Source organism: Microcaecilia unicolor, chromosome 8 (assembly GCF_901765095.1).
Source record: "Microcaecilia unicolor chromosome 8, aMicUni1.1, whole genome shotgun sequence".
NCBI classification, from domain to species: domain Eukaryota; kingdom Metazoa; phylum Chordata; class Amphibia; order Gymnophiona; family Siphonopidae; genus Microcaecilia; species Microcaecilia unicolor.
The window spans coordinates 129,567,004-129,591,530 of NC_044038.1; the positions used below are offsets into that span (position 1 = coordinate 129,567,004).

At 45.9% G+C, this 24,527-nt stretch overlaps 1 protein-coding gene across 2 annotated transcripts in view; it reads left to right on the plus strand.

Annotated features, from left to right (window-relative positions):
- CTNNA1 (catenin alpha 1) overlaps positions 1–24,527 on the plus strand; it is a 449,363-nt gene that overhangs the window by 355,616 nt on the left and 69,220 nt on the right. For both annotated transcript variants that reach the window (XM_030212635.1, XM_030212634.1), the window contains 2 exons: positions 4,372–4,572; positions 6,084–6,235. In XM_030212635.1, coding sequence (XP_030068495.1) covers positions 4,372–4,572; positions 6,084–6,235 — 353 coding nt within the window. The remainder of the gene's footprint in view (positions 1–4,371; positions 4,573–6,083; positions 6,236–24,527) is intronic.

A 24,527-nucleotide genomic window follows, 5' to 3' on the forward strand; every position in this document is an offset into this window, starting at 1 on the left:
GGCGGGGGACCCCAACCCCCGCCAGCCGAGGTCCGCGTCCTCCTGCCGCTGCCGGCTGCCTTTGGTCCTTTAATTCTTCCATTGAAGCTGGCGCCGACGAAAGTTTCTTTTGAGTCTGACGTCGCTGCACGTTGTACGTGCAGGACGTCAGACTCAGAAATTGTTTCTGAGTCTGACGTCCTGCACGTACAACGTGCAACGTGCAGCGACGTCAGATTCAAAAGAAACTTTTTCGTCGGCGCCAGCTTCAATGGAAGAATGAAAGGACCAAAGGCAGCCGGCAGCGGCAGGAGGACGCGGACCTCGGCTGGCGGGGGTTGGGGTCCCCCGCCAGCGAAGGTAGGCGAGCAACGGAGGGGGAGGGTTAGCAATGGCAGCGGCTGGGGGGAGGGGGATCGGCAATGGCGGCGGCGGGGGGGGGGGGCTATAATGTGCCCCCCCTCTCTGGCCCTGGCCCCCCCTACCGCCGCAGTTCAGATACGCCCCTGCCCCCTTCAATCTCATTTCATGTCCTCTCATTCTACCATCTTCCCATCTCCGGAAAAGGTTCGTTTGCGGATTAATACCTTTCAAATATTTGAACGTCTGTATCATATCACCCCTGTTTCTCCTTTCCTCCAGAGTATACATGTTTAGTTCAGCAAGTCTCTCCTCATACGTCTTGTAACGCAAATCCCATACCATTCTCGTAGCTTTTCTTTGCACCGCTTCAATTCTTTTTACATCCTTAACAAGATACAGCCTCCAAAACTGAACACAATACTCCAGGTAGGGCCTCACCAACGACTTATACAGGGGCATCAACACCCCCTTTCTTCTGCTGGTCACACCTCTCTCTATACAGCCTAACAACCTTCTAGCTACAGCCACCGCCTTGTCACACTGTTTCGTCGCCTTCAAATCCTCAGATACTATCACCCCAAGATCCCTCTCTCCGCCCATACCTATCAGACTCTCCCCGCTTAACACGTCTCCCGTGGATTTCTATTCCCTAAGTGCATCACTTTGCATTTCTTCACATTGAATTTCAATTGCCAAACCTTAAGACCATTCTTCTAGCTTCCTCTGATCCTTTTTCATGTTTTCTACTCCCTCCCGGGTGTCCACTCTGTTACAGATCTTAGTATCATCCGCAAATAGGCAAACTTTACCTTCTAACCCTTCGACAATGTCACTCACAAATATATTGAACAGAATCGGTCCCAGCACCGATCCCTGAGGCACTCCACTACTCACCTTTCCCTCCTCCGAGCGAATTCCATTCACCACCACCCTCTGGCGTCTGTCCGTCAACCAGTTCCTAATCCAGTTCACCACTTCAGGTCCTATCTTCAGCCCCTCCAGTTTATTTAAGAGCCTCCTGTGAGGAACCATGTCAAAAGCTTTGCTGAAATCTAAGTAGATTACGTCCATAGCTCAACCCTGATTCAATTCTCCTGTCACCCAATCAAAGAACTCAGAGATTCGTTTGGCACGATTTCCCTTTGGTAAAACCATGTTGTCTCGGATCTTGCAACTTATTGGTTTCCAGGAAATTCACTATCCTTTCCTTCAGCATCACTTCCATTACTTTTCCAATAACCAAAGTGAGGCTTACCGGCCTGTAGTTTCCAGCTTCTTCCCTATCACCACTTTTGTGACGAGGGACCACCTCTGCCGTTCTCCAATACGAATAATGAGCAGTACATTGGTCTTTCCCAGTATGGCAATACTTAAGGTCCAATAGTCCACTCAAGCCTAAATAATAACTGAAAATCTAAACACAGCCTCACACTGGCTATGTATATAAAGTATTAAACACTCACCCTGTTATCAACCTTATCTCACATCCTTCTAATAATGATGGAGAAAAAAAGCTTCAGTATCGCCACCCAGCTAGCCCGACACTACAGGCTATAAGGCGTAGGCCCGGAGCACCATCATTTAGCTTAAAAAAAAAAAAAACTCCATCAATTATTACTATCCGCTATCACTCAAGTTACTTCTCTCAAAATACTTCTCAGTCTCAAATAACAGTCGTGTGTGTCTAAAGTTATTTGGATCAATAGTTTAATGTTTCTCTGATACAATCTTTATCATTGTTATTGTAACCTTAGGCTCAGCCCCGGTGTTCCAGCCAGATATCACTTAGCTTAATCCAGTTGCTGTAATGTTCTGTTCGCATCTGTACCACCAGCTGATCAACCTGACAGGGAGCCCCCCCCCCCCCCCCCCCCCAAAGTATCGAAAAACTATTGGCTGAAATCAAAACTGCAGCCAAAACTCATCACCTGGTTTCAGCTGAAACCAAAACAGAAAACTCAAGTTTGATTGTGTAAATGTGAACAAATGAGGACTGCTGGGGATTGTCAGAGCTTGCAGTCTGCATCCCTCTGCTAAACCTACAGTAGCCAAGCCACAATATAATAGTTTAAATATTGAAAGACTGTATTTTATCTCCAAACAAAATAGCCTCTATACACATGGCCCATAGCTAATGGAAAAAACTAAAAACCATGGTGCTTTTACAGTGATCGACTTTGTACCACACTCAGTGACAGCTAATGCCATAGCTAAACATCCCAAATTTGCACACTTAAATCCTGCAAAATTTTTGTATCAAAAGCATTTAATTGGAGCACTATATTTCCATATAAACTATTGTGCAAGATCATTAATGATGTATAAAGAAAAAGAATGTAGAGAGTAGCCCCCTGCCCCCCCCCCCCCCCCCCCCAGGACTAACAATACCTAGTGGTTTAATGGTGTAATTAATGCTGGAGCGATGCCCTAGTCACAGCAGCTATTTCGAGAGCAGAGCAAGAATAGGCAGGAGTAACTGCACCCCTGGACCATCGGGGAAGGGAGGTGGCTCTCGTTCCCAGAAGGACGGGCGAAAACTGTTCAGGTGGAGGGAGGGTGATAAATGGGACAAAGCATAAATTTTCAAGTTCCATTGAAAACACAGGATCATTTTCAGCCAAAACCGAAAATATGGCCAAAAATTAAAATAACCTTTCAGCTGAAACTGAAACCAGACAGAAAAACGATTTTGGGCGGTTTTGGTACTGTAACTGAAACCAAAATTCAGTTGACCTGTAGACAGTTTGGGCACATGTTTCTTGGGACTTTCATGTTCAAGTGTACAGCGCTGCGTACATCTAGTAGCGCTATAGAAATAAGTAGTATCTGCCTACGTGCTATTTTATAAGTCAAAATTAGTGCCAGATAATGCCTTGTTAAATAGCACGCACGCATCTGCCGTGCATGCCAAAATTTGGAGGTGAGTGTCTCTGTTGGGCTGGTAATCTCTCTTCAGACCTTAAGGCTGCTGCAGCTTCTGCCTGGTCCAATTACAAAGTAATTTGCTTTTGAAAAAGTTTGCATCTCACACGCACACACACCTGAGGGAGGGGAGCCCTACATGGTGGTTGGATTTCATCCTAGAACTGAATCTGTCTCAAATATTACACAACTCAACTATAAGGGGGATAATTTTAGAACAGACTGCTTTGCTGAAATATATTCTTGTACTTTTCATTCTGCAAATTTAGCTGAATTTTCAAAGTAAATGTGTTCATGTACTTTCAGTTTTATTCCAGAAAAAATAGCTGCACACTTGAGAATTTGCATGGATACTTATTTATAAGTGTACTTGTATTCCTGTACACAGGAAGACTCCCCTTATATAATTACCTAAGTATTGCCATACTGGGACAGACCATCAAGACCAGCATCCTGTTTCCAACAGTGACCAATCCAGGTTACAAGTACCTGGCAAGATTCCAAAACAGTACAATACATTTTATGCTTCTTATCCTAGAAATAAGCAGTGGATTTTCCCCAAGTCATTTTTAATAATGGTTTATGGACTTTTCTTTGAGGAAGCTACCCAAACCTTTTTAAACCCTACTAAGCTTTTTTTAAACCCCACTAATCTAGCTACTTTTACCACATTCTCTGGCAACTAATTCCAGAGTTTAATTACATGTTGAGTGAAGAAATATTTTCTCCGATTTGTTTTAAATTTACTATTTTGTAGCTTCATTGCATGAACCCTAGTCCTAGTATTTTTGGAAAGAGTAAACAAGTGATTCATGTCTACCCGTTCCACTCCGCTCATCATTTTGTAGACCTCTATCTTATCTCCCCTCAAGCCGTCTTTTCTCCAAGCTGAAGAGCCCTAGCCACTTTAGCCTTTCCTCTTAGAAAAGATGTGCTAAATGGCACTACATATTTACTTGTGCTCACACATAGGGTGGGTTGTCCTTCAAAAGGTCATTTCTATGGGTAAAGCACTGTATAACCTTTCCTGTGTGAAAATACTTTTTCCTTGAATTTATGATGTATAGCCTATTTTCGTTTTTTTTATTTTTTCCTTCTTACCATCAGAGAACCATATCTTGGAAGATGTCAACAAGTGTGTCATAGCACTCCAAGAGAGAGATGTTGATGGGCTGGATCGTACAGCTGGTGCAATCCGTGGTCGTGCTGCAAGAGTCATTCATGTTGTCACATCTGAAATGGATAACTATGAGCCAGGAGTGTACACAGAAAAGGTTTTAGAAGCCACAAAATTGTTATCAAACACAGGTATTCAGAAATCCAGTTGCTACACTTTTTTTCTTTTTTTTTTAAATTTCAGCTTGTATGTATTTTTTTTATAAGGTGCACCTTTCTCAAGGAATATGTACACTTATTAGTTTCAAGTAAAATGTTCACCCAAAGTATAACTGCTGTTTTTGAGGCAGATGCAGCAACCAAACGTAAAAAAATCTAAATCGTTAAAGTCCCTAACGATTTTAAAATAACGAAAAATGCACCAAAAAAAAAAGTCACACATGCTGAGATCGCTATTGAAACGTACAATGTATCAAAGAATCACAATACACATCGTTAATCGGCCCCCAAATCATGATCAGAGCAGCCAAGCGTTATGTTAGCTGCTCTGCGCATGCCACAAACAGTCAAAACACAGTCAAATCACAAGCACATGACTCCCAAATCAAAACAAAAATAAAAAAAAAGGGTCGGGAGGGGGCAAGGGCGCTCATCAGGAGCGTCCTGTACGGACGGCCTTGCCCCCCCCCCCCCCCCCCCCCCGCTGCGCCCCACTTTCCGCCGCTCCCCCCACCCCGAAAAGCAAATTCAAGCAGCCCTGCTCCCCACTTTCCGCCGCTCCCCCCACCCCGAAAAAGCAAAATTCGAGCAGCCCCCCTCCCTACGTAGGTTACTGACGTCAGACAGGGGCGGGCCCAGCAGGGGAAAGACGTGCCATCGAAGCTGGGCGAAGGCAGGCATCAGGCTTTCTTCTTGCCCGTGCAGCGCCTTCGGACAGAGGAGAGAGGCGCTGCACGGGCCCGGTAAGAGGGAGGGGGGCCCGATGGAGGAGGGGAATGGCGGCGACGACCCCAAAAGGGGGCGGGGCACAGGACGGAGGATGTCGGGAGGCGGAGCTGAGGTGAGAGAGTAGTGAGGAAGGGAGGAGGGGGGCAGGGGCTGCTCGAATTTTGCTTTTTCGGGGTGGGGGGAGCGGCGGAAAGTGGGGAGCAGCGGGGGGGGGGGCAAGGCCTTCCGTACAGGACGCTCCTGATGAGCGCCCTTGCCCCCTCCCGATCCTTTTTTTATTTTTATTTATTTATGTTTTTCTGACGTCCTTTGGACCAATCACAGCGCTTTTAGCTCTGCTTATGCGCTGGGATTGGCTCAAAGTTTGTTTATTTTTTCACTTAATGATTTTTCCTGGCACAGAGCTGTCCTAACGAGTGGTCCAGACCTCTCGTTAGTTTTCCTGCCTTTTTCCTGCGTAAAGGCAATTGGAAAAGGTTAGTGCATGTCATTTCAATGGGGTTTTCACACTAATTGCTCATCTCCATTCCGTTTTCGTTAGCTGCTGGCTTCCTCGGTAAAAGCCCTTTGATGCATGCAACGGATCAAATTTTCCTCGTTGGAGAGTCATTAAAGGCTCATTTAGCTTTAGTGCATCTGCCTCTTTGTTTTTAGTTGCATTTAACTGCTGCAGCTCTTGCACCATTCAGTATCAAGTATTGCCATTAGTCATTAATAAATATGGTTAACTAGTTGTTTTGGCATTTTTTGTTTAGTGATGCCACGTTTTGCTGAGCAAGTAGAAGCTGCTGTTGAAGCACTTAGTGGTGACAGTTCTCAGACCATGGATGAAAATGAATTTATTGATGCCTCACGATTGGTGTATGATGGTATTCGAGACATCAGAAAAGCCGTCCTGATGATAAGGGTAAATATATTTTCCATGTAAGTTTTGTTCTTGGCCTTGTATTTTTATTTAAACAGGTTTAACAATATCTGTTTTTTATTAAGAGTTTTTTCAATTTATTTATTTATTTGTTACATTTGTATCCCACATTTTCCCACCTCTTTGCAGGCTCAATGTGGCTTACATAGTACCGTAAAGGCGATCGCCAAGTCCGGTAGGGAACAAATACAATTTGATGTTAGGGTCGAGTAAGGTAGGTAAGTTTCAGGCACATTAGGGGTCGAAGATAGGGAGGGTTATTTAGTGTCAATACGATCTTTGGTTTTGCTGTGTTGCAGAATTGAGGCATTTAAGTTGAGTCGGTAGGGTAAGTCTTTCTGAAAAGGTAGGTTTTTATTATCTCCTGAAGCTTAGATGGTCGTAGATTGTTTTCACAGCTTTTGGCAGCGAGTTCCATAGTTGTGTGCTTATGTAGGAGAAGGTGAATGCTTAGGTTGCTTTGTATTTGAGTCCTTTGCAGTTTGGGTAGTGGAGATTCAGGTAAATACGTGATGATCCGGTTCTGTTTCTGGTTGGAAGATCTATCAGGTCAATCATGTATCCTGGGACTTCACCATAGATAATCCTGTGGACCAAGGTGCAGGTTTTTTTATTTTGTAAACTGCCTCTTGAACAGATAAAATTCCAACGATGACCGCAAATAATTCTCTAGAAGATGATAGCAAAAGTTTTGTTTTCTTAATAGATATTGCAGACTCTTTGTTATAAAATCAAAGCTGATTTTTCTTACATCTCCAGTATTTTAGAAGTTATCAGTTTTAATTTTGAAATTATATAAATAAGGATAAGTTGACTGGATGGAAGTGGGTTCTAGCTGTACATTTAATAAAAATATTCTGTACTAACTCTTGAAAATGACGTCCATAAATGTAGCATTACATAGTGGGTCGGATATCCTGGGTCCATTGAACCCAGCATCCTGTCATGACAGTGGAAATTTCAGGTCACTAGAGTTACCCAACATATCATAAAGAGTAGATCATTCCTTATTTGAATTTGGATAATGGCATAGATCTTGGTGGTGGTGTTGCTGGATGCCACAGCAGCCTCTGACACAGTACAAGGAGAAGTTCATGATAACACTCTTCCCTTCATTCTTTCCTTGAAGAAAGAAGATTGAATGAGCTCACGCTATCCCTTAACTTGCTTATACAAATTGCAGAAAATATCTCATTTGTTCCTCCTTTCAGCTTCTCATTGGCTCCAGAGTTTGCAGCCCAGAATCCTTTTGGCTATGGCCACCACCACCACCTAACCCTGATCCTCAGACAAAACAGTACATTTGCTTCAGAGACTGAGGGTTGTTATCAATTTATTTTTAAGGCATTTGCTTTCTTGCTCTAGAGATTTTTTTTTAACCTCCATTTCAAAGGGAGATGTAATCAAAAGAGTTTATTTGAAGTCCTGCACTTCTGAGGGTTAGATCTCATAAAAAAAGGGATGCTGCTTCTTTTGTCCTACATAATGGCTGAAGAAAAGGTAGTAGCTTCAGTGGGGCTTTTTCTGTTTTTTCCTTCAGTAGGTGCTAAAATTTCTGCAACTGGAGTATGGCTGGGAAACACTGTACAGCAAAGTTGTTGTCCCATCTAAATCTTTTGCCTCTGTCCAGACAGAAGGTGTGATCCAAGGAGAGGGGCCATTTCCATGTGCAGCTTGAATCCCTTAGTGAAAGAAATGGAGGAACTGAGAGAGGAGGTGGTAAAGCTCAGAAGTAATCCATGAGAATAATAAAATGCTCCATGAAGCATCAAAGATTTACAGCAATGGGGAATAATCAGATATCCCAGTGGCATATGTACAGGTGGACCTGGGTGGGCACAGGCCCGCCCAGCTGCAGCGCCACATGGTTCTGTTCCCCCCCCCCCCCCCACCCCCCCTGCGGCATCCCAACATCTGCACTCCGGTCTCTGAACCCCTTCCCGGTGTCAGTACAGGTGTCCTCGGTGCCTGCAGCAATTTATTTATGCTGCTTGCGCCGCCCCATAGGCTTCCGTCTGCCACGTTCTGCCAGACTGGAAACAGGCAATGAAATCAGCAAGGGCGGGACATGGCAGGTAAAAGCCTGCGGGGCTTGTGCAAGCAGAATGAATAGCTGCAGATGCTGAGGACGCCTGTACCGACATCGGGGAGGGACAGAGTTCAGAGACAGGAGTGCAGATGCCGGGATGCCACAGAGGAGAGGGAGAAGATGTGGGATAGGTGGAAAAAAAACCCTCTATGTTCTTAAAAAATATCTCTGGGAAGATATTGGGGGGAGGGGGGCATGTGCACGTGGAAAGGCCCATCCAGTTTACGTCTGGGCCCATCCAAAGTACCAAGCCTGGCTACGTCTCTGTCCTGAAGGAAGACAATTGAAGATGGACCATAAGACTGTGTAGGATCAATACCAGGACTCTACCTGCCCTTGAACTGAACCAGTATGCATTCCTAGAAGTGGCGGTGGTAAGTGAATCCCAAGAACAGGAGGAACAAAAGCTAGATATCCCAAAAGTTGCTCAATCCTTGACCACTAGAAAGCGAAAGGTAGTGGTGGGTTGATGATTTCCTTATGAGAAGCAGAGAGGCATCCGTCTGCTGACCAGACGTAATATCATGCAAGGTGTGCAGACTCAATGTTACAACATGCTGCTCATACATGTTGGCACAAATGATACTGCTGGATACCCCTCTGAACTCATGGCTCTGGGAGAGAGGGGAAGCACATAGGTGCACAAATCGTGTTCTCATCGGTCCTCCCTGTAAAGAGCAAGGCAGAAAAGCTTGCATCCTGGGGATTAATGCATGGCTGCGCAGATATTATCAAGAGCATTTCAACTTCCTGGACTATGGGATGATTTTCAGAGAACTGCTTTGCAGAGATGGTGTCCATCTATCAAGTAGGGGAAGAAGTGTCTTCAGCTGCAGACTAGCTAACCTACTGAAGAGGGCTTTAAACTAGAATCATAGGGGCTGAGTGATCACCCCCCCCCCCCCCCCCCCCCGATAAATATATATGTTTGTTTTTTATTAGTTTAATAATATCACATTTATAAAGCAAACTTATAAACGTATCGGCAAAATCAGCAAAAATAAGTTTCAGGAAACATAATTTAGGAAATATTCTTTCAAACTTAGTTAACAATTGTTTACCAAGATACAAGGAAATAACTCAGGAAAACGCTTTGATTAATCAACATCTATGGAGCAGAAGAAAAGTCTTAACACTCGCAGCCAATTTATACAGCATATTATCAAGTGGGCTCATTCAAGGAAGCATGTCTTTCACCCTCCTTATTAGAAATAAATTCCTGCAGAGAGAGAACCCTTGGTTTTAATGCCAAGAATTCTCGTCGTCTTTTCTGTGTATCTCTAGCTAAGTCAGGAAAAACATGAACCTTAGACCGCCCAAAAAGTGCATTCATATATCGAAAATACAAACAAAATATATTGTTTCTATCTGGTTCCAGAGCAAAAGTCACTAGCAAAGTTGTCCTTTCCGTTATAACAGCCAATGAACTCTCCAAAAAATCAGTGATGTTTAAATCAGGTTGAGGATTCATAGATATTGAGCTCTGACTATAGGTGGAAGCCCCTCAACCAGGACTCCCAGTACTTCAAGAAAATATTTCTTTAGCATATCTGTTACTGAGATTAATGGAGATTTAAGAAAATTTAAAAATCAAGTTATTCCTTCTTCCTTGATTATCTAAATATTCTAGCTTCTCTCTCCCTGACAATCACTGAAGCAAAACTCTATAACTGTTTTATTTCACCATCTATTAATTCAATTCTAGTCGACTAAAGATCCAGATTTCCAGATAGAGTCTGAAGAGATTGTTTAAGATCACTAACTTTGCTCCGAACTGAGCTAGTAATTTGAAGAAAGGAAGAATTCAAACTTGTGGGAATGGCATCCCACAAGGACTCCAGGGTCACCACAGCCGGTCTTGTTAATCCTCCTAGTCCAGTAGCAGTGGCTCCCAAGTCCAAAGGGATAACAGACTTAACAGCTTGCATTTCCCAATACTTGGGGAAGAAGCAGTGACAGGACCTCCTCTTACTGCCAGGGAGACACTCACCTCTTCGGGCGTCTCACCCCTCATGCATCCCCGCCGACGCCAAACTGCTTCCGGATCTTGGAGGAACTGTGCTAGAGAGAGGGCTAAGCGAAACTCCCTCTATACTACTTGGAGAAACCGCATATCCAATTGAAGCGGGTTCTGGTTCTTCCAGTGTTTGGACACCGAACCTATCCAGAATTGACTGACGAAGGGCAGGATTACCTCCAGGCTAGAGGAGGGAAAAACCTGGTCTATCCTTTCCATTTCCCCATGACCAAGCATGGAGAAAGTCTCCACAACGCCAGGTAAACTCTCAGGGGTCAAGAGCTCACAAATGTCTAACTGCTCCAATCGCCATCTTGGTCAGCTGTATGTATTTTTTATTTATTTAAAATCTTATACCTCACCCATCTACAAATCTAGGTGGCTTACAAATAAACACTATCCTTAATAGGGAACACTGTTATTACCACCAAAGCTTTTACTGTACAGATTGTATAAGTCACTCTCCAAAGTTGTTTTTTTTTGTATGATATCAAATTATCATCTTTATTATACTATCATTTAAATACACCACGTGCCTACACACCATACATTCAGTATCAAGCATACTCACTACTGCCTCACCTCACACATCACTATTATTCTGTTTCTCACAACTAATGCTTCATGGGACTCTTATTGCTAAATTTCAATGATTACACTTATCATAATTAACATAAAGTGATTTTACCCATATTTAGCTTAATCACGCTATTCTCAAGGTCCATCAAATCTTTAACTCCTTAGACTCAAACAGTCTTTTGGGCACGCACAAATTATGCGCTGTCCTTGATATAATGTTCACATACAGTGCTAATACAAACGCTTTGATCACTTTACTGTCATGAGTGTATATGTCGACAGTGGCCTCAAATCACCGTATGCTCAAGGATGAAAACAATGCACTTTAAGTTGATGCTCGTGCAATTCACGAAAGCCACAGGAACAAATGTCCATTTTCAAACACAATGATCTTTTATGTCATCACGACATCCTCTTCCACATATTGCGTCAAACAGCCTGAATCACTCTACTTGTTCCCCAGTACGGAACCATATTTCATTGTCTTCATCAGGAGTAACAAAATATCCTTCAACAAATAAAGGCACGTATTCAAACAATGTTTATCATTTTCACAAAAGTATACTTTCAAACCATTCATTATTATCACTTTAAAACATAGGCTGCTTACTGGGGGAACCATGTCCAAATCCTGCCCCCTTCACTCCAGTGACTAGCCGGTATACTCGCATCAACCTTAACTGAATATTTAAAGCAGAAACTCCTCCCCCTAGTTTATTGACCACAAGCCAGTTGCAATTACCACTCAGCCTCTAAGTTTAAGCCATGAGGAACCACTGTGCGCCATGAAAAAATTAGCCTTTGCTCTTGCATCCTTAACACTTCACTGATGTCACCTGCACTAATGCTGTAAATCTCAAATCCTCAATTAGGTGATTGGCTTCCTGCCAGTGAGCCACAAGTGGGGCTGCTTCTAAATGCCCCTTTCTAATACAGCTTAAATGCTCAGCTGTGCGCTGTTTCAACTTTCTGCTAGTTTGGCCAATATAATTGGCACGGACAGATTATACAATACACCACCCCCTGCGTCACATATGTAGGGTATGTTTGAAAAAACAATTTTGTTGTACCAGGTACCAATACATGGTCTGTGGTCATTGAATAAACACAATACATACAGTTGCCACAAGGGGAATGAATTCCATTCAGTTAATCACAAAAAGTCTTCGCCCATGTTTGCACTGCGCTTATATGCAACCCTTGGGCGTTCCTGCAACTCAACATGAACCCCTAGTACTTCCCAATGCTTGTGAATTATTTTAGCAACAGCCACAGCCTGACTCAAATAAGGTATAATACACACAGGGGGACTAGTGCCCGTCACATTTTTCGGTAAAAACAGCCAATTCCTATGGGTATAGAGAGCCCGCTTGTAAGCCTTTTTGGATTATACCAACAAGGTATCCCCATTCAACAAATCTCTGTTGCATTATCCATACATAAGTACATAAGTAATGCCACACTGGGAAAAGACCAAGGGTCCATCGAGCCCAGCATCCTGTCCACGACAGCGGCCAATCCAGGCCAAGGGCACCTGGCAAGCTTCCCAAACATACAAACATTCTATACATGTTATTCCTGGAATTGTGGATTTTTCCTAAGTCCATTTAGTAGTGGTTTATGGACTTGTCCTTTAGGAAACCGTCTAACCCCTTTTTAAACTCTGCTAAGCTAACCGCCTTCACCATGTTCTCCAGCAATGAATTCCAGAGTTTAATTATAAGTTGGGTGAAGAAACGTTTTCTCCTATTTGTTTTAAATTTGCTACACTGTAGTTTCATCGCATTCCCCCTAGTCCTAGTATTTTTGGAAAGCGTGAACAGACGCTTCACATCCACCTGTTCCATTTCACTCCATTCCATTTAGATTGTTCATCAATATCAACGTATCCTGTTTCAGGACTTGGTTGATGGTGGCTTGTAGCAAGCAGTAGAAATTTTCGTCCTCACATTTTCTGTGGGTGCGTAACATTGTATAGCTGACTTTAGCATGCAGAGTCATATTTTAATATAATCACAAATTAACAAGTGTAAGCCCTCAGGTAAGTGGAACATTAAATACATCTACACAGACAGGAAAAAGGGGCGACATCTGGAAAGCAGCGTATACTAATGCCTGCAATATGGGAAATAAGGTTCTGAATCTAGAGGCTGTGATGATGGAAGAGGCTGATTTGGATTTAGTGGTGGCTGGAGACATGGTTCATGGAAAACCATGACTGGGATATAGATGTTGGGCTTCTATCTATAGTAACTAACTAGCCTGCCTTCACTGGGTTCAGTGGACTAATTCTGCAGATCAGGAGCTTGATTCCCAAGATTCTGAGCAAGCCGCATTAAGTGAAAAGGGCTTAGCTTATATAGCAAACTCCCTATATATGTTGTTTGGTAAGGAACTTCAGAAATTGGTTAAAGATATGGGCGAGGCCCGGTCTCAAAGGCTTACAGAAATAAATCCAGTTCTTCCTGTCTTCCTTCAAACTGTTCTTGTTTTCGAGTTGCTAAGCGTTAACCAGCCTGGCCTGTATGGCCTCTCAGCATTCCAATTATCAATCCAGACAGTTCTTGTTTTCAAGGGGATGAAAAAGGAAAATCAGGGGAGCGATCTATAACTGCCATCCGCTCCTCCCAATTGAGGGGTCCAGGTCAATTCCTTTGGACTGTCTGTAGGAGGGTGCAGATTGCTTTTGATGGCGGGGTTCTAGAAATAGAGGAATCCAAACTAGAATTGTCCCATCTTCTCGCAGATTTTGTTCTTGGAGTCTCAACTTGTTGAACTCCTTCCAAAAGAATTGCAGTAGAATCTGTTTTATTAAATCTCCTGAATTTAAGAGCTGTGAATCCAGTTCTCAACAGTGAAAGGGGACTGAGAAGATGTTCCATTTACTTTTGTGGTTCCCAAAAAGGAAGGTTCCTTTCAACTGGTCCTAGATTTTAAAAAAATAAAAAAAAAGGGAGTTGTGTCCTGAAGATAACTTGGTTCAGGGGAGAGATCCTACAGTCACTAATCGCCTCTGTTGTCAGTTTTTTTTGCCATGCTATACTATCAGTATAAAACACCACTAATAGGCACCGGAACCCTCAGTTTACACTTTTAACTTTAATCATTTTAAAGACATCTCTATCAATACAAGCAGAAAGAAAGGAAGGCCCATATTGTGAATATCTAACTAAAATTCTTTGCTAGACAAAGAAACCTTTACAGAGAACCTTTGCAAGATTTTCCTTTTAGACACCAAGATAAACACTCTGTTCAGTTATCTGTCATTCAAACCACAGTGACTGATTAAAGAAAAAAGGTTCAAAGGGCTCTGCTTGCAGTGTCACACACACACACAAGTTTCTGGCATTTGCATATTGACATTTCAAACTATTTGGCCCAGTTTACTAAGCTGTACTGTAGGCGCACTAAAGCTAGAGACACCCATAGGAATATAATGGGTGTCTCTGTTGTTAGCGCGCCTACAGCATGGCTTAATAAACTGGGCCCATAGTTTAAAATGTCTATAAGCAAATGCCAGAAACCTAAGAAATAAGATGGGAAAGTTAGAATATATTGTACTAAATGAAAAAATATAATAGGCATCTCTGAGACCTGGTGGAAGGAGAATAACCAGTGGGACACTGTCATACTAGGGTACAAATTATATCGCAGTGATAGGGTGGATCGAATTGGTGGAGGGGTAGCATTATAGGTTAAGGAGACCCTTGAATCGAATAGACAAAAATTTTGCAGGACACAAAACACATCTTGGAATCCCTATGGATAGAAATTTCCATGTGTAAAGGGGAAAAGGATAGTGATAGGAGTGTACTACCATCCACCTGGTCAGGATGAAGAGACGGATGTAGAAATTAGGGAGACTAACAAACTGAGAAACACAATAATAATGGGTGGTTTCAATTACTCTTATATTGACTGGGTAAATGTAACATCAGGGTATGCCAGGGAGGTAAAAATCCTTGATGCAATGAAGAACTGCTTTATGGAGCAGATATTCAAGAACCAACAAGAGGTGGGAACAATTCTAGACCTAGTCCTTAGTGGAACGCATGATCTGGTGCAGGAGGTAATGGTGCTGGGGCCGCTTAACAGTGATCATAACATGATCAAATATAATATAAGCTGTGGGGTAAGTATACACAGGTAATCCAATACATTTGCATTTAACTTTCAAAAAGGAGACTATGATAAATGAGAACAGTAAAAGCAAAACAAAACTGAGGAGCAGCTGCAAAGATCAAAAATTTACTTTGGGCATGGATGCTGTTCAAAAATACCATCCTGGAAGCCCAGGCCAGATATATTCCGTGTATTTAAAAAAGGAGGAAGAAAATCCAAACGACCACCGGCATGGTTAAAAAGTGAGGTGACGGAAGCTATTAGAGCTAAAAGGTAATTCTTCAGAAAATGGAAGAAGGATTTGACTGAAAACTATAGGAAACAGCATAAGGAATGGCAAGCCAAATGCAAAGTGCTAATAAGGAAGGAAAAGAGACTTTGAAAAGAAGATTGCGCTTGAGGCAAAAAACATATAGTTTAAGTATATTAAAAGCAAGAAGCCGGGAAAAAGAATCAGTAAGATTGCTAGATGACTGAGGGGTAAAAGGGGCACTCAGGGAAGGGAAGGCCATAGCAGAGAGATTAAATGAATTATTTTCTTTTGTCTTCACTGAGGAAGATGTGGGAGAGGTACCAATGCCAGAAATAATATTCAGTGCTGACGAGTCAGAGAAACAGAATGAAGTCTCTCTAAACCTGAAAGATGTAAAATGGGGCAATTTAGACAAATTGAAGAGTAGAAAATCACCTGGACCGGATGGTATACATCCCAGAGTACTGATAGAATTGAAAAATGAACTTGCAGAACTATTGTTAGTAATATGTAATTTATCTTTAAAATCAAGCATGGTACTGGAAGATTGGAGGGTGGCCAATGTAACCCTAGTTTTTAAAAAGGGTTCCAGAGGTGATCTGGGAAATTATAGACGGTGGTGCAGGGCAAAATGGTAGAGTATTATAAAGAACAAAATTACAGAGCATATACATAAGCATGGATTAATGAAACGGTTAACATGGATTTAGTGAAGGGAAATCTCGCCTCACCAATCTTCTACATTTATTTGAAAAGGTAAACAAACATGTGGATAAAGGTGAGCCGGTTGATATTGTGTATCTGGATTTTCAAAAGGCATTTGACAAAGTGCCTCATGAAAGACTCTCTGAGGAAACTAGAGAATCATGGGATAGGAGGTAGTTCTATTGTGGATTAAAAACTGGTTGAAAGATAGAAAACAGAGAGTAGGGTTAAATGGTCAGTATTCTCAATAGAGAAGGATAGATAGTGGGGTTCCGCAGGGCTCTGTACTTGGACCACTGCTTTTTAACATATTTATAAACTAGTAAAAAAGGCCCGTTTCTGAGACCAATGAAACGGGCGCTAGCAAAGTTTTCCTCTGTGTGTGTATGTTTGAGAGTGTGTGTGTGTGTGACAGAGTGAATGTGCGAGTGTGTGTGTGTGACAGAGACAGTGAGACTGCTGGGTGCGAGTGTGTCTCCTCTGTCCCCTGCCCCCCCCCTCCAGACACCCAGCGATTCTCCTTTCTCCCCTGCTCCCCCTCCAGCCACCCAGCAATTCTCCTCTCTCCCCTGCCCCCCCTCCCCCCGCGTGCAGACTCGGCCCTTTTCTCTCTCATGTCCTGTTTCCGCAAGGGCGGGACCAGAGCTGAGAGAGAGAGAGAGAAAAGGGCCGAGCCTGCACACTTTGTTCCGCTGCTGCCGGCCTCCATAACCCCGACGATGTAAGTGAAGGTGACTTTTCAAATTTGGAGGGAGGGTGCCTGGAACTGGAAGGGAGGGAGGGAAGAACGGAGGGGGACGACCCTGGAACATGGGGGGAGAGGGTGGGGTCCTGCAGGTCCAGCGGCGAGACGGGAGGGGGAGAGTATGGGGGGTTCAACAGTGACTCGGGAGGGGAGGGTGGGGGTCCGAATTTGGACAGTAGATGCAGGTCGGTGGAAGTGTCCATCGGGGAAGAGGGTGGGTGAGGGGGGCTGTAGGCGGGGGACGGGTCCAGCGGCGACTCGGGAGGGGCGAGGGACAGAGCACTGCAGAGACGGGGGGAGGGTTGCCGCGTGTGTTGCTGAGGGGGGTTACCCGGCAGTGTTGATGCCAGTTGTGTTTATGCTTCGGTGAAGTTCGGGCACACGGGTTGGGCTATTCTTTGAGTTCGTTGGTGTGCCTTGTGCTGCTATCGTGTGGTTGGTCAGTGCTGCTTGTGATGAACCCGGAAGCACGCTGACGTCAGGACAGGAGATGGATACAGCATTACAGGCAGCACGAACCCTTCACTGCCACGCAGTCAGCTTCAGAACGTTGGAGGTGCTTTTTATTATTTAGGATGATCTAGAAATGGGAATAAGTAGTGAGGTAGTTAAATTTGCTGATGACTCAAAGTTATTCAAAGTTGTTAAATTGCAAGAGGATTGTGAAAAATTTCAAGAGGACCTTGCGAGACTGGAAAACTAGGCGTCTAAAAGGCAGATGACGTTTAATGTGAGCATGCGCAAAGTGATGCATGTGGGAAAGAGGAAACCGAATTATAGCTACATCATGCAAGGTTCCACGTTAGGAGTCACAGACCAAGAAAGGGATCTATCTAGGTGTCATCATTGATGATACGTTGAAACCTTCTGCTCAGTGTGCTGCTGCGGTTTAAAAAAGCAAATAGAATGTTAGGTATTATTAGGAAAGGAATGGAAAACAAAAATGAGGACGTTATAATGTCTTTGTATCGTTCCATGGTGTGACCGCATCTCGAATATTGTGTTCAATTCCGTTCGCCACATCTCAAAAAAGATATAATGGAATTAGAAAAGGTGCAGAGAAGGGCAACGAAAATGATAAAGGGGCTGGGACGACTTCCCTATGAGTAAAGGCTAAAGCGGCTAGGGCTCTTCAGCTTGGAGAAAAGGCGGCTGAGGGGAGATATGATAGAGGTCTATAAAATAATGAGTGGAGTTGAACGGGTAGACATGAAGCATCTGTTTACGCTTTCCAAAAATACTCTGAGTTCTGCAATCCATGCCTCAGCACCCTCAGATGCTAGGACCTTAGTCTTTTGGGAGAAAGGTTTACTAGGCCTCTATGCTTGTATCAGTATACAGTCCTACCAGCTCTACATGAGCATCTCCATGCAGGACGTGGTGCACAGTGTGTTGGAGTTTACAGATTCTCTGCCCACAGATAAGGCCAAGCAAGAGTGTCAAAAGCTCTGGATCCGATATGGCATCCAGGCTTTCCGCTTTAGGTATTGGTATTCGCAGACTCGCCTGGCTGTGTGCGTCAAACTTGGAACCAACTGTTCAGGGAAAGAAAGCAGATGTCCCCTGCCAGGGTGACAGCTGTTTTGGGTACAAGTTTGTGTTTTGGGTACAAGTTTGTGTTTGTTTCATTTGTGTCAATGGCTGTGTATTTTTTCTATGTATGTTTTTTGTACTCAGGGATAAGTGGAATATAAATGAATAAACTAAAGAGATCTGACACCATGAAGTCCCTTTCACTACCCACTCCTGTGACCTCCACTTCACAGAGATTTTCAGGCAGGAACTGGCCTTCCCAACAGTCTCAGGGACCCTGCTCCAGAAGGCCCAGCCAGTACCCCAGTCAAAGCAAGGGATAAGCATTTGACTGACTTCAGGAGAGCATAACTAAATTCTCCCCCCCCCCCCCCCCCCCCCCCCATCAAAGAGGGCCCTTTTTAACCTCGGACCCCACTGGGTTCTCAAAATAGTCTGTAAAGGTTTTGCCCTAAATTGGCATGTACCTCCAAATTGTCCTCAGAGTGTGTCTTTTTACATCTCGCAGAGGAACTCTGATCCCTTCTACAGGTGCATGCAGTCAAGCCCTTGCCACCAAGGAAAAATTGGATTCTATTCCAAACACTTCCTAGTGCCGAACAAGAAAGAGGGATTTTGTTCCATCTTAGATCTAAGGGCCCTGAACTAATATCTGGTAAAAAGTTCAGGACGGTTTTCCTGGACACCCTTCTTCCCATGATTCAGGCAAATGATTGGCTATGGTCTCTGGACTCAAAGGTTACACTGACATCCAGATATTCCCTGGCTACTTAGAATCTCCAAGTGAGGAAACACCACTACTAGTACTTCTTGTTGCCAGCGGCTTCAAAAAGTGCACACAGTGCAGCCAGACTATCTCCCTCACTGACAGGCATGTTTCGTGCCTTCAGTGTCTGGGGGCCGGGCATCGCCCCCAGGCCTGTACTCTCTGCCTTCTTTTGAAGAAGTGGACTCAGGCGGCGAGATTGGCCCAGTGGAATCTGTTGTTCAGGGCCTTGTCCGGTGCTTCGACGTCTTCGGTACCGAGGTCGTCGTCCGGTGCGTCGACGTCTGCAGTATGCTCTTCTGCCTGTGATCCAGCATCTTTGATACCGAGGTTATCGGTGGTATCGATGTCAGAGGGTGCTTCGTCTTCCGGAGCGCAGGTGAGGGCTGTCCATTCCCCTGCTGGTGGTGGTGAGCACTCGAGTAGGTCTCCACCTGCCTCGAGGGCTCCTGCGGTACAGACCCCCCCCCCCCCCCCCCCCCCCCCGGGATTGACCTCTTTCGGACCCGGCCCACAGGAGACGTTTGGATTCGACGTCCTCCTCGGTACCGGGAGGTACCGGTGATGTGCTTCTTGTGAAGGCAAAGAAGCATCGTCATCGGTCACCTTCCAGACGTGGTACCGAGAGCTCTGGGTCGCCGGTGCCACCGGCACCCAAGCGTCGACATCGGGAGGACCCTCCATTCAGGAGATGTTGATGCACTCCCCTGTGGACAGCCCAGTACACCGCCTCCGCGTTCTGGACAGATTCGCAGCTCGTCGCTGATACCGGACTCCTTGCCTTTCTCGACAGCCACTCTAAACGAGAGCCTCAGGGCCATCCTTCCAGGGATCCTGGAAGAGCTGTTGCGCCCTTCTCCGGTACCGGGGGTGCTTGCGCCGCCGGTACCGACGACTGAGGCGACGGCTGGGCCCTCGTCCATGGCGAGGTCTCCCATACCGGTACCACTTGCGGTACCGGCATCGTCTTCCTCCCAGGCGGACTCCCCAACGACATCGATGGAGGGAGCTCCATCGCCGCCGGTGCGGGAGTCTTCCTCTCGATGCTCCCACCGTGGCCATGTTCCTACGAAGTCGATGCGGGCACGGCTTCAGACAGAAGTTCACGATCTGGTGTCCGACACCGATGGTGAGGCCTCGTGGGAAGCAGAGGAAGACATCAGATATTTCTCAGATGAGGAGTCTGACGGTCTTCCTTCTGATCCTACTCCCTCTCCTGAAAGACAGCTTTCTCCTCCCGAGAGTCTATCTTTCGCGGCCTTTGTCCGGGAAATGACTACAGCCATTCCCTTCCCTGTGCCAAGGGCTGTGCCAAGGATGAGCCTAGGGCTGAAATGTTTGAGCTTTTGGACTATCCTTCCCCACCTAAGGAATCGTCCACAGTACCCATGCATCATGTCCTCAAGAAGACATTGCTGGCGAACTGGGCGAAGCCGCTAACTAATCCCCACATTCCCAAGATCGAATCCCAGTATCGGATCCATGGGGACCCGGAGTTGATGCGGACTCAGTTGCCTCACGACTCTGGTGTGGTGGATCTGGCCCTTAAGAAGGTCAAGAGTTCTAGAGAGTATGCTTCGGCGCCCCCGGGCAAAGACTCTAGAACCTTGGATTCTTTTGGGAGGAAGGCCTACCATTCTGCTATGCTCATTTCCAAAATTCAGTCCTACCAGCTCTACACGAGCATTCATATGCGGAATAATGTGCGGCAGTTGGCGGACTTGGTGGACAAGCTCCCCTCTGAGCAAGCCAAGCCTTTTCAGCAGGTGGTCAGGCAGCTGAAGGCGTGTCGTAAATTCCTGGCCAGGGGTGTTTACGATACTTTTGATGTCGCGTCCAGGGTCGCTGCTCAAGGTGTGGTGATGCGCAGACTCTCATGGCTACACGCCTCAGACCTGGAGAATAGGCTCCAGCAGCGGATAGCGGACTCTCCTTGCCGGGGGGATAATATTTTTGGAGAAAAGGTCGAACAGGTGGTAGAACACCTCCACCAGCGGGACACCGCTTTCGACAAATTCTCCCGCCAGACGCCTTCAGCATCTACCTCAACTGGTAGACGTTTTTATGGGGGGAGGCGGACTGTTACCTATTCTTCTAATAAGCGTAGGTACAATCCTCTTCCTCGCCAGCCTGCTGCCCAGGCCAAACCCCAGCACGTTCGTTCTCGTCAACAGCGTGCACCTCCACAGGCCCCTGCGGCTCCCCAGCAAAAGCAAGGGATGGGCTTTTGACTGGCTCCAGCAGAGCATAGCCGCAATCAGTGTCCATGCTGGACAATCTACCGGTTGGGGGGAGGTTAAAATATTTTCACCAAAGGTGGCCTCTCATAACCTCCAACCAGTGGGTTCTTCAAATACTCTGGCTAGGATACTCCCTCAATTTGGTCACAAAGCCTCCAAATTGCCCACTGGGAGCTCAGTCCTTCAGCTTCCAGCACAAGCAGGTATTTGCAGAGGAACTCTCCGCCCTTCTCAGCGCCAATGCGGTTGAACCCGTGCCACCGGGGCAAGAAGGACTGGGATTCTATTCCAGGTACTTCCTTGTGGAAAAGAAAACAGGGGGGATGCATCCCATCCTAGACCTAAGGGCCCTGAACAAATATCTGGTCCGAGAAAAGTTCAGGATGCTTTCCCTGGGCACCCTTCTTCCCATGATTCAGGAAAACGATTGGCTATGCTCTCTGGACTTTAAAGGATGCTTACACTCATATCCCGATACTGCCAGCTCACAGACAGTATCTTCGATTCTGTCTGGGAACACGGCACTTTCAGTATTGTGTGCTACCCTTTGGTCTTGCCTCTGCACCCAAGGTGTTCACAAAATGCCTGGCGGTAGTGGCGGCATCTCTACACAGACTGGGAGTGCACGTGTTCCCTTACCTCGACGATTGGCTGGTGAAGAACACCTCTGAGGCAGGAGCTCTGCAGTCCATGCAGATGACTATTCGACTCCTGGAACTACTAGGGTTTGTGATAAATTATCCAAAGTCCCACCTTCCACTTCAAAAACTCAAATTCATAGGAGCTCTGCTGGATTCTCAGACAGTTCGTGCCTACCTTCCGGAACCGAGGCCTGACAATCTTCTGTCCCTCGTTTCCTGGGTGCGGGTGTCTCAGCAGATCACAGCTCGGCAGATGTTGAGATTGCTCGGCCACATGGCCTCGACAGTTCATGTGACTCCTATGGCCCGTCTTCACATGAGATCAGCTCAATGGTCCCTAGCTTCCCAGTGGTACCAAGCTGCTGGGGATCTAGAGGATGTAGTCCAGCTGCCCACCAGTTTTCTTCAATCCCTGCAGTGGTGGACAATTCGATCCAATTTGACTCTGGGACGTCCCTTCCAAATTCCTCAGCCACAAAAAGTGCTGACGACGGATGCGTCCCTCCTGGGATGGGGAGCTCATGTTGATGGACTTCACACCCAAGGAAGTTGGTCCCTCCAGAAACAAGGTCTACAGATCAATCTCCTGGAGTTACGAGCAGTCTGGAACACTCTAAGGGCTTTCAGGGATCGGCTGTCCCACCAATTTATTCAAATTCAGACAGACAACCAGGTTGCCATGTATTACATCAACAAGCAGGGGGGCACTGGATCTCGCCCTCTGTGTCAGGAGGCCGTCAGAATGTGGCTTTGGGCTCGCCGATACGGCATGTGGCTTCAGGCCACATATCCGGCAGGTGTAAGCAACAGTCTGGCCGACAGATTGAGCAGGATCATGCAACCTCACGAGTGGTCGCTCAAATCCAAAGTGGGGCACCCCCTTGGTGGATCTCTTTGCTACTCGAGCCAACCACAAGGTCCCTCAGTTCTGTTCCAGACTTCAGGCCCATGGCAGACTAGCATCGGATGCCTTTCTCCTGGATTGGGGGGAAGGCCTCCTGTATGCTTATCCTCCCATACCTTTGGTGGGGAAGACTTTGCTGAAACTCAGGCAAGACCGAGGCACGATGATTCTGATTGCTCCTTTCTCGCCGCGTCAGATCTGGTTCCCTCTTCTTCTGGAGTTGTCCTCCGAAGAACCGTGGAGATTGGAGTGTTTTCCGACCCTCATTACTCAGAACGAGGGGGCGCTTCTGCATCCCAATCTCCGGTCTCTGGCTCTCATGGCCTGGATGTTGAGAGCGTAGATTTTGCCTCCTTGGGTCTCTCCGAGGGTGTCTCCCGTGTCTTGCTTCCAGGAAAGATTCCACTAAAAAGAATTACTTCTTTCTGTGGCGGAGGTTTGCCGTCTGGTGTGACAGCAAGGCCCTAGATCCTCGCTCTTGTCCTACACAGACCCTGCTTGAATACCTTCTCCACTTGTCTGAGTCTGGTCTTAAGACCAACTCTGTAAAAGTTCATCTTAGTGCGATTAGTTGAGGCCATTACCGTGGGGAAGGTAAGCCGATCTCGGGACAGCCTTTAGTTCGCTTCATGAGAGGTTTGCTTTTGTCAGAGCCCCCCATCAAACCTCCTACAGTGTCATGGGATCTCAATGTCATTCTCACCCCACCTGATGAAACCTCCTTTCGAGCCACTGAATCCATGCCATCTGAAGTACTTGACCTGGAAGGTCGTTTTCTTGGTGGCAGTTACTTCAGCTCGCAGAGTCAGTGAGCTTCAAGCCTTGGTAGCTCATGCTCCTTATACCAAATTTCATCATAACAGAGTAGTCCTCCGTACTCACCCTAGGTTCTTGCCGAAGGTGGTGTCAGAGTTCCATCTGAACCAGTCAATTGTCTTGCCAACATTCTTTCCCCGTCCTCATACCCGCCCTGCTGAACGCCAGCTGCACACATTGGACTGCAAACGAGCATTAGCCTTCTATCTGGAGCGGACACAGCCCCACAGACAGTCCGCCCTTTTGATCCTAACAGAAGGGGAGTGGCTGTCGGGAAACACACCATATCCAATTGGCTAGCAGATTGCATTTCCTTCACTTATGCCCAGACTGGGCTGACTCTTGAGGGTCATGTCACGGCTCATAGTGTTAGAGCCATGGCAGCGTCAGTGGCCCACTTGAAGTCAGCCACTATTGAAGAGATTTGCAAGGCTGTGACGTGGTCATCCGTCCACACATTCACATCTCATTACTGCTTTCAGCAGGATACCCGACGCGACAGTCGGTTCGGGCAGTCGGTGCTGCAGAATCTGTTCAGGGTTTAGAATCCAACTCCACCCCCCCCCCCCCCCCCACCCCTCGGCCCATTTTTATTCTGTTCCAGGCTACACTTTCAGTTGAATAAGTTTAGGTCAATCTCAGTTATGTCCTTGCCGTTGTGAGGACCAATTGATCCTGTTTGTTGTTTTGAGTGAGCCTGGGGGCTAGGGATACCCCATTCGTGAGAACAAGCAGCCTGCTTGTCCTCGGAGAAAGCGAAAGCTACATACCTGTACAAGGTATTCTCCGAGGACAGCAGGCTGATTGTTCTCACCAACCCGCCCGCCTCCCCTTTGAAGTTGTGTCTTCCCTTGTCTATGTCTT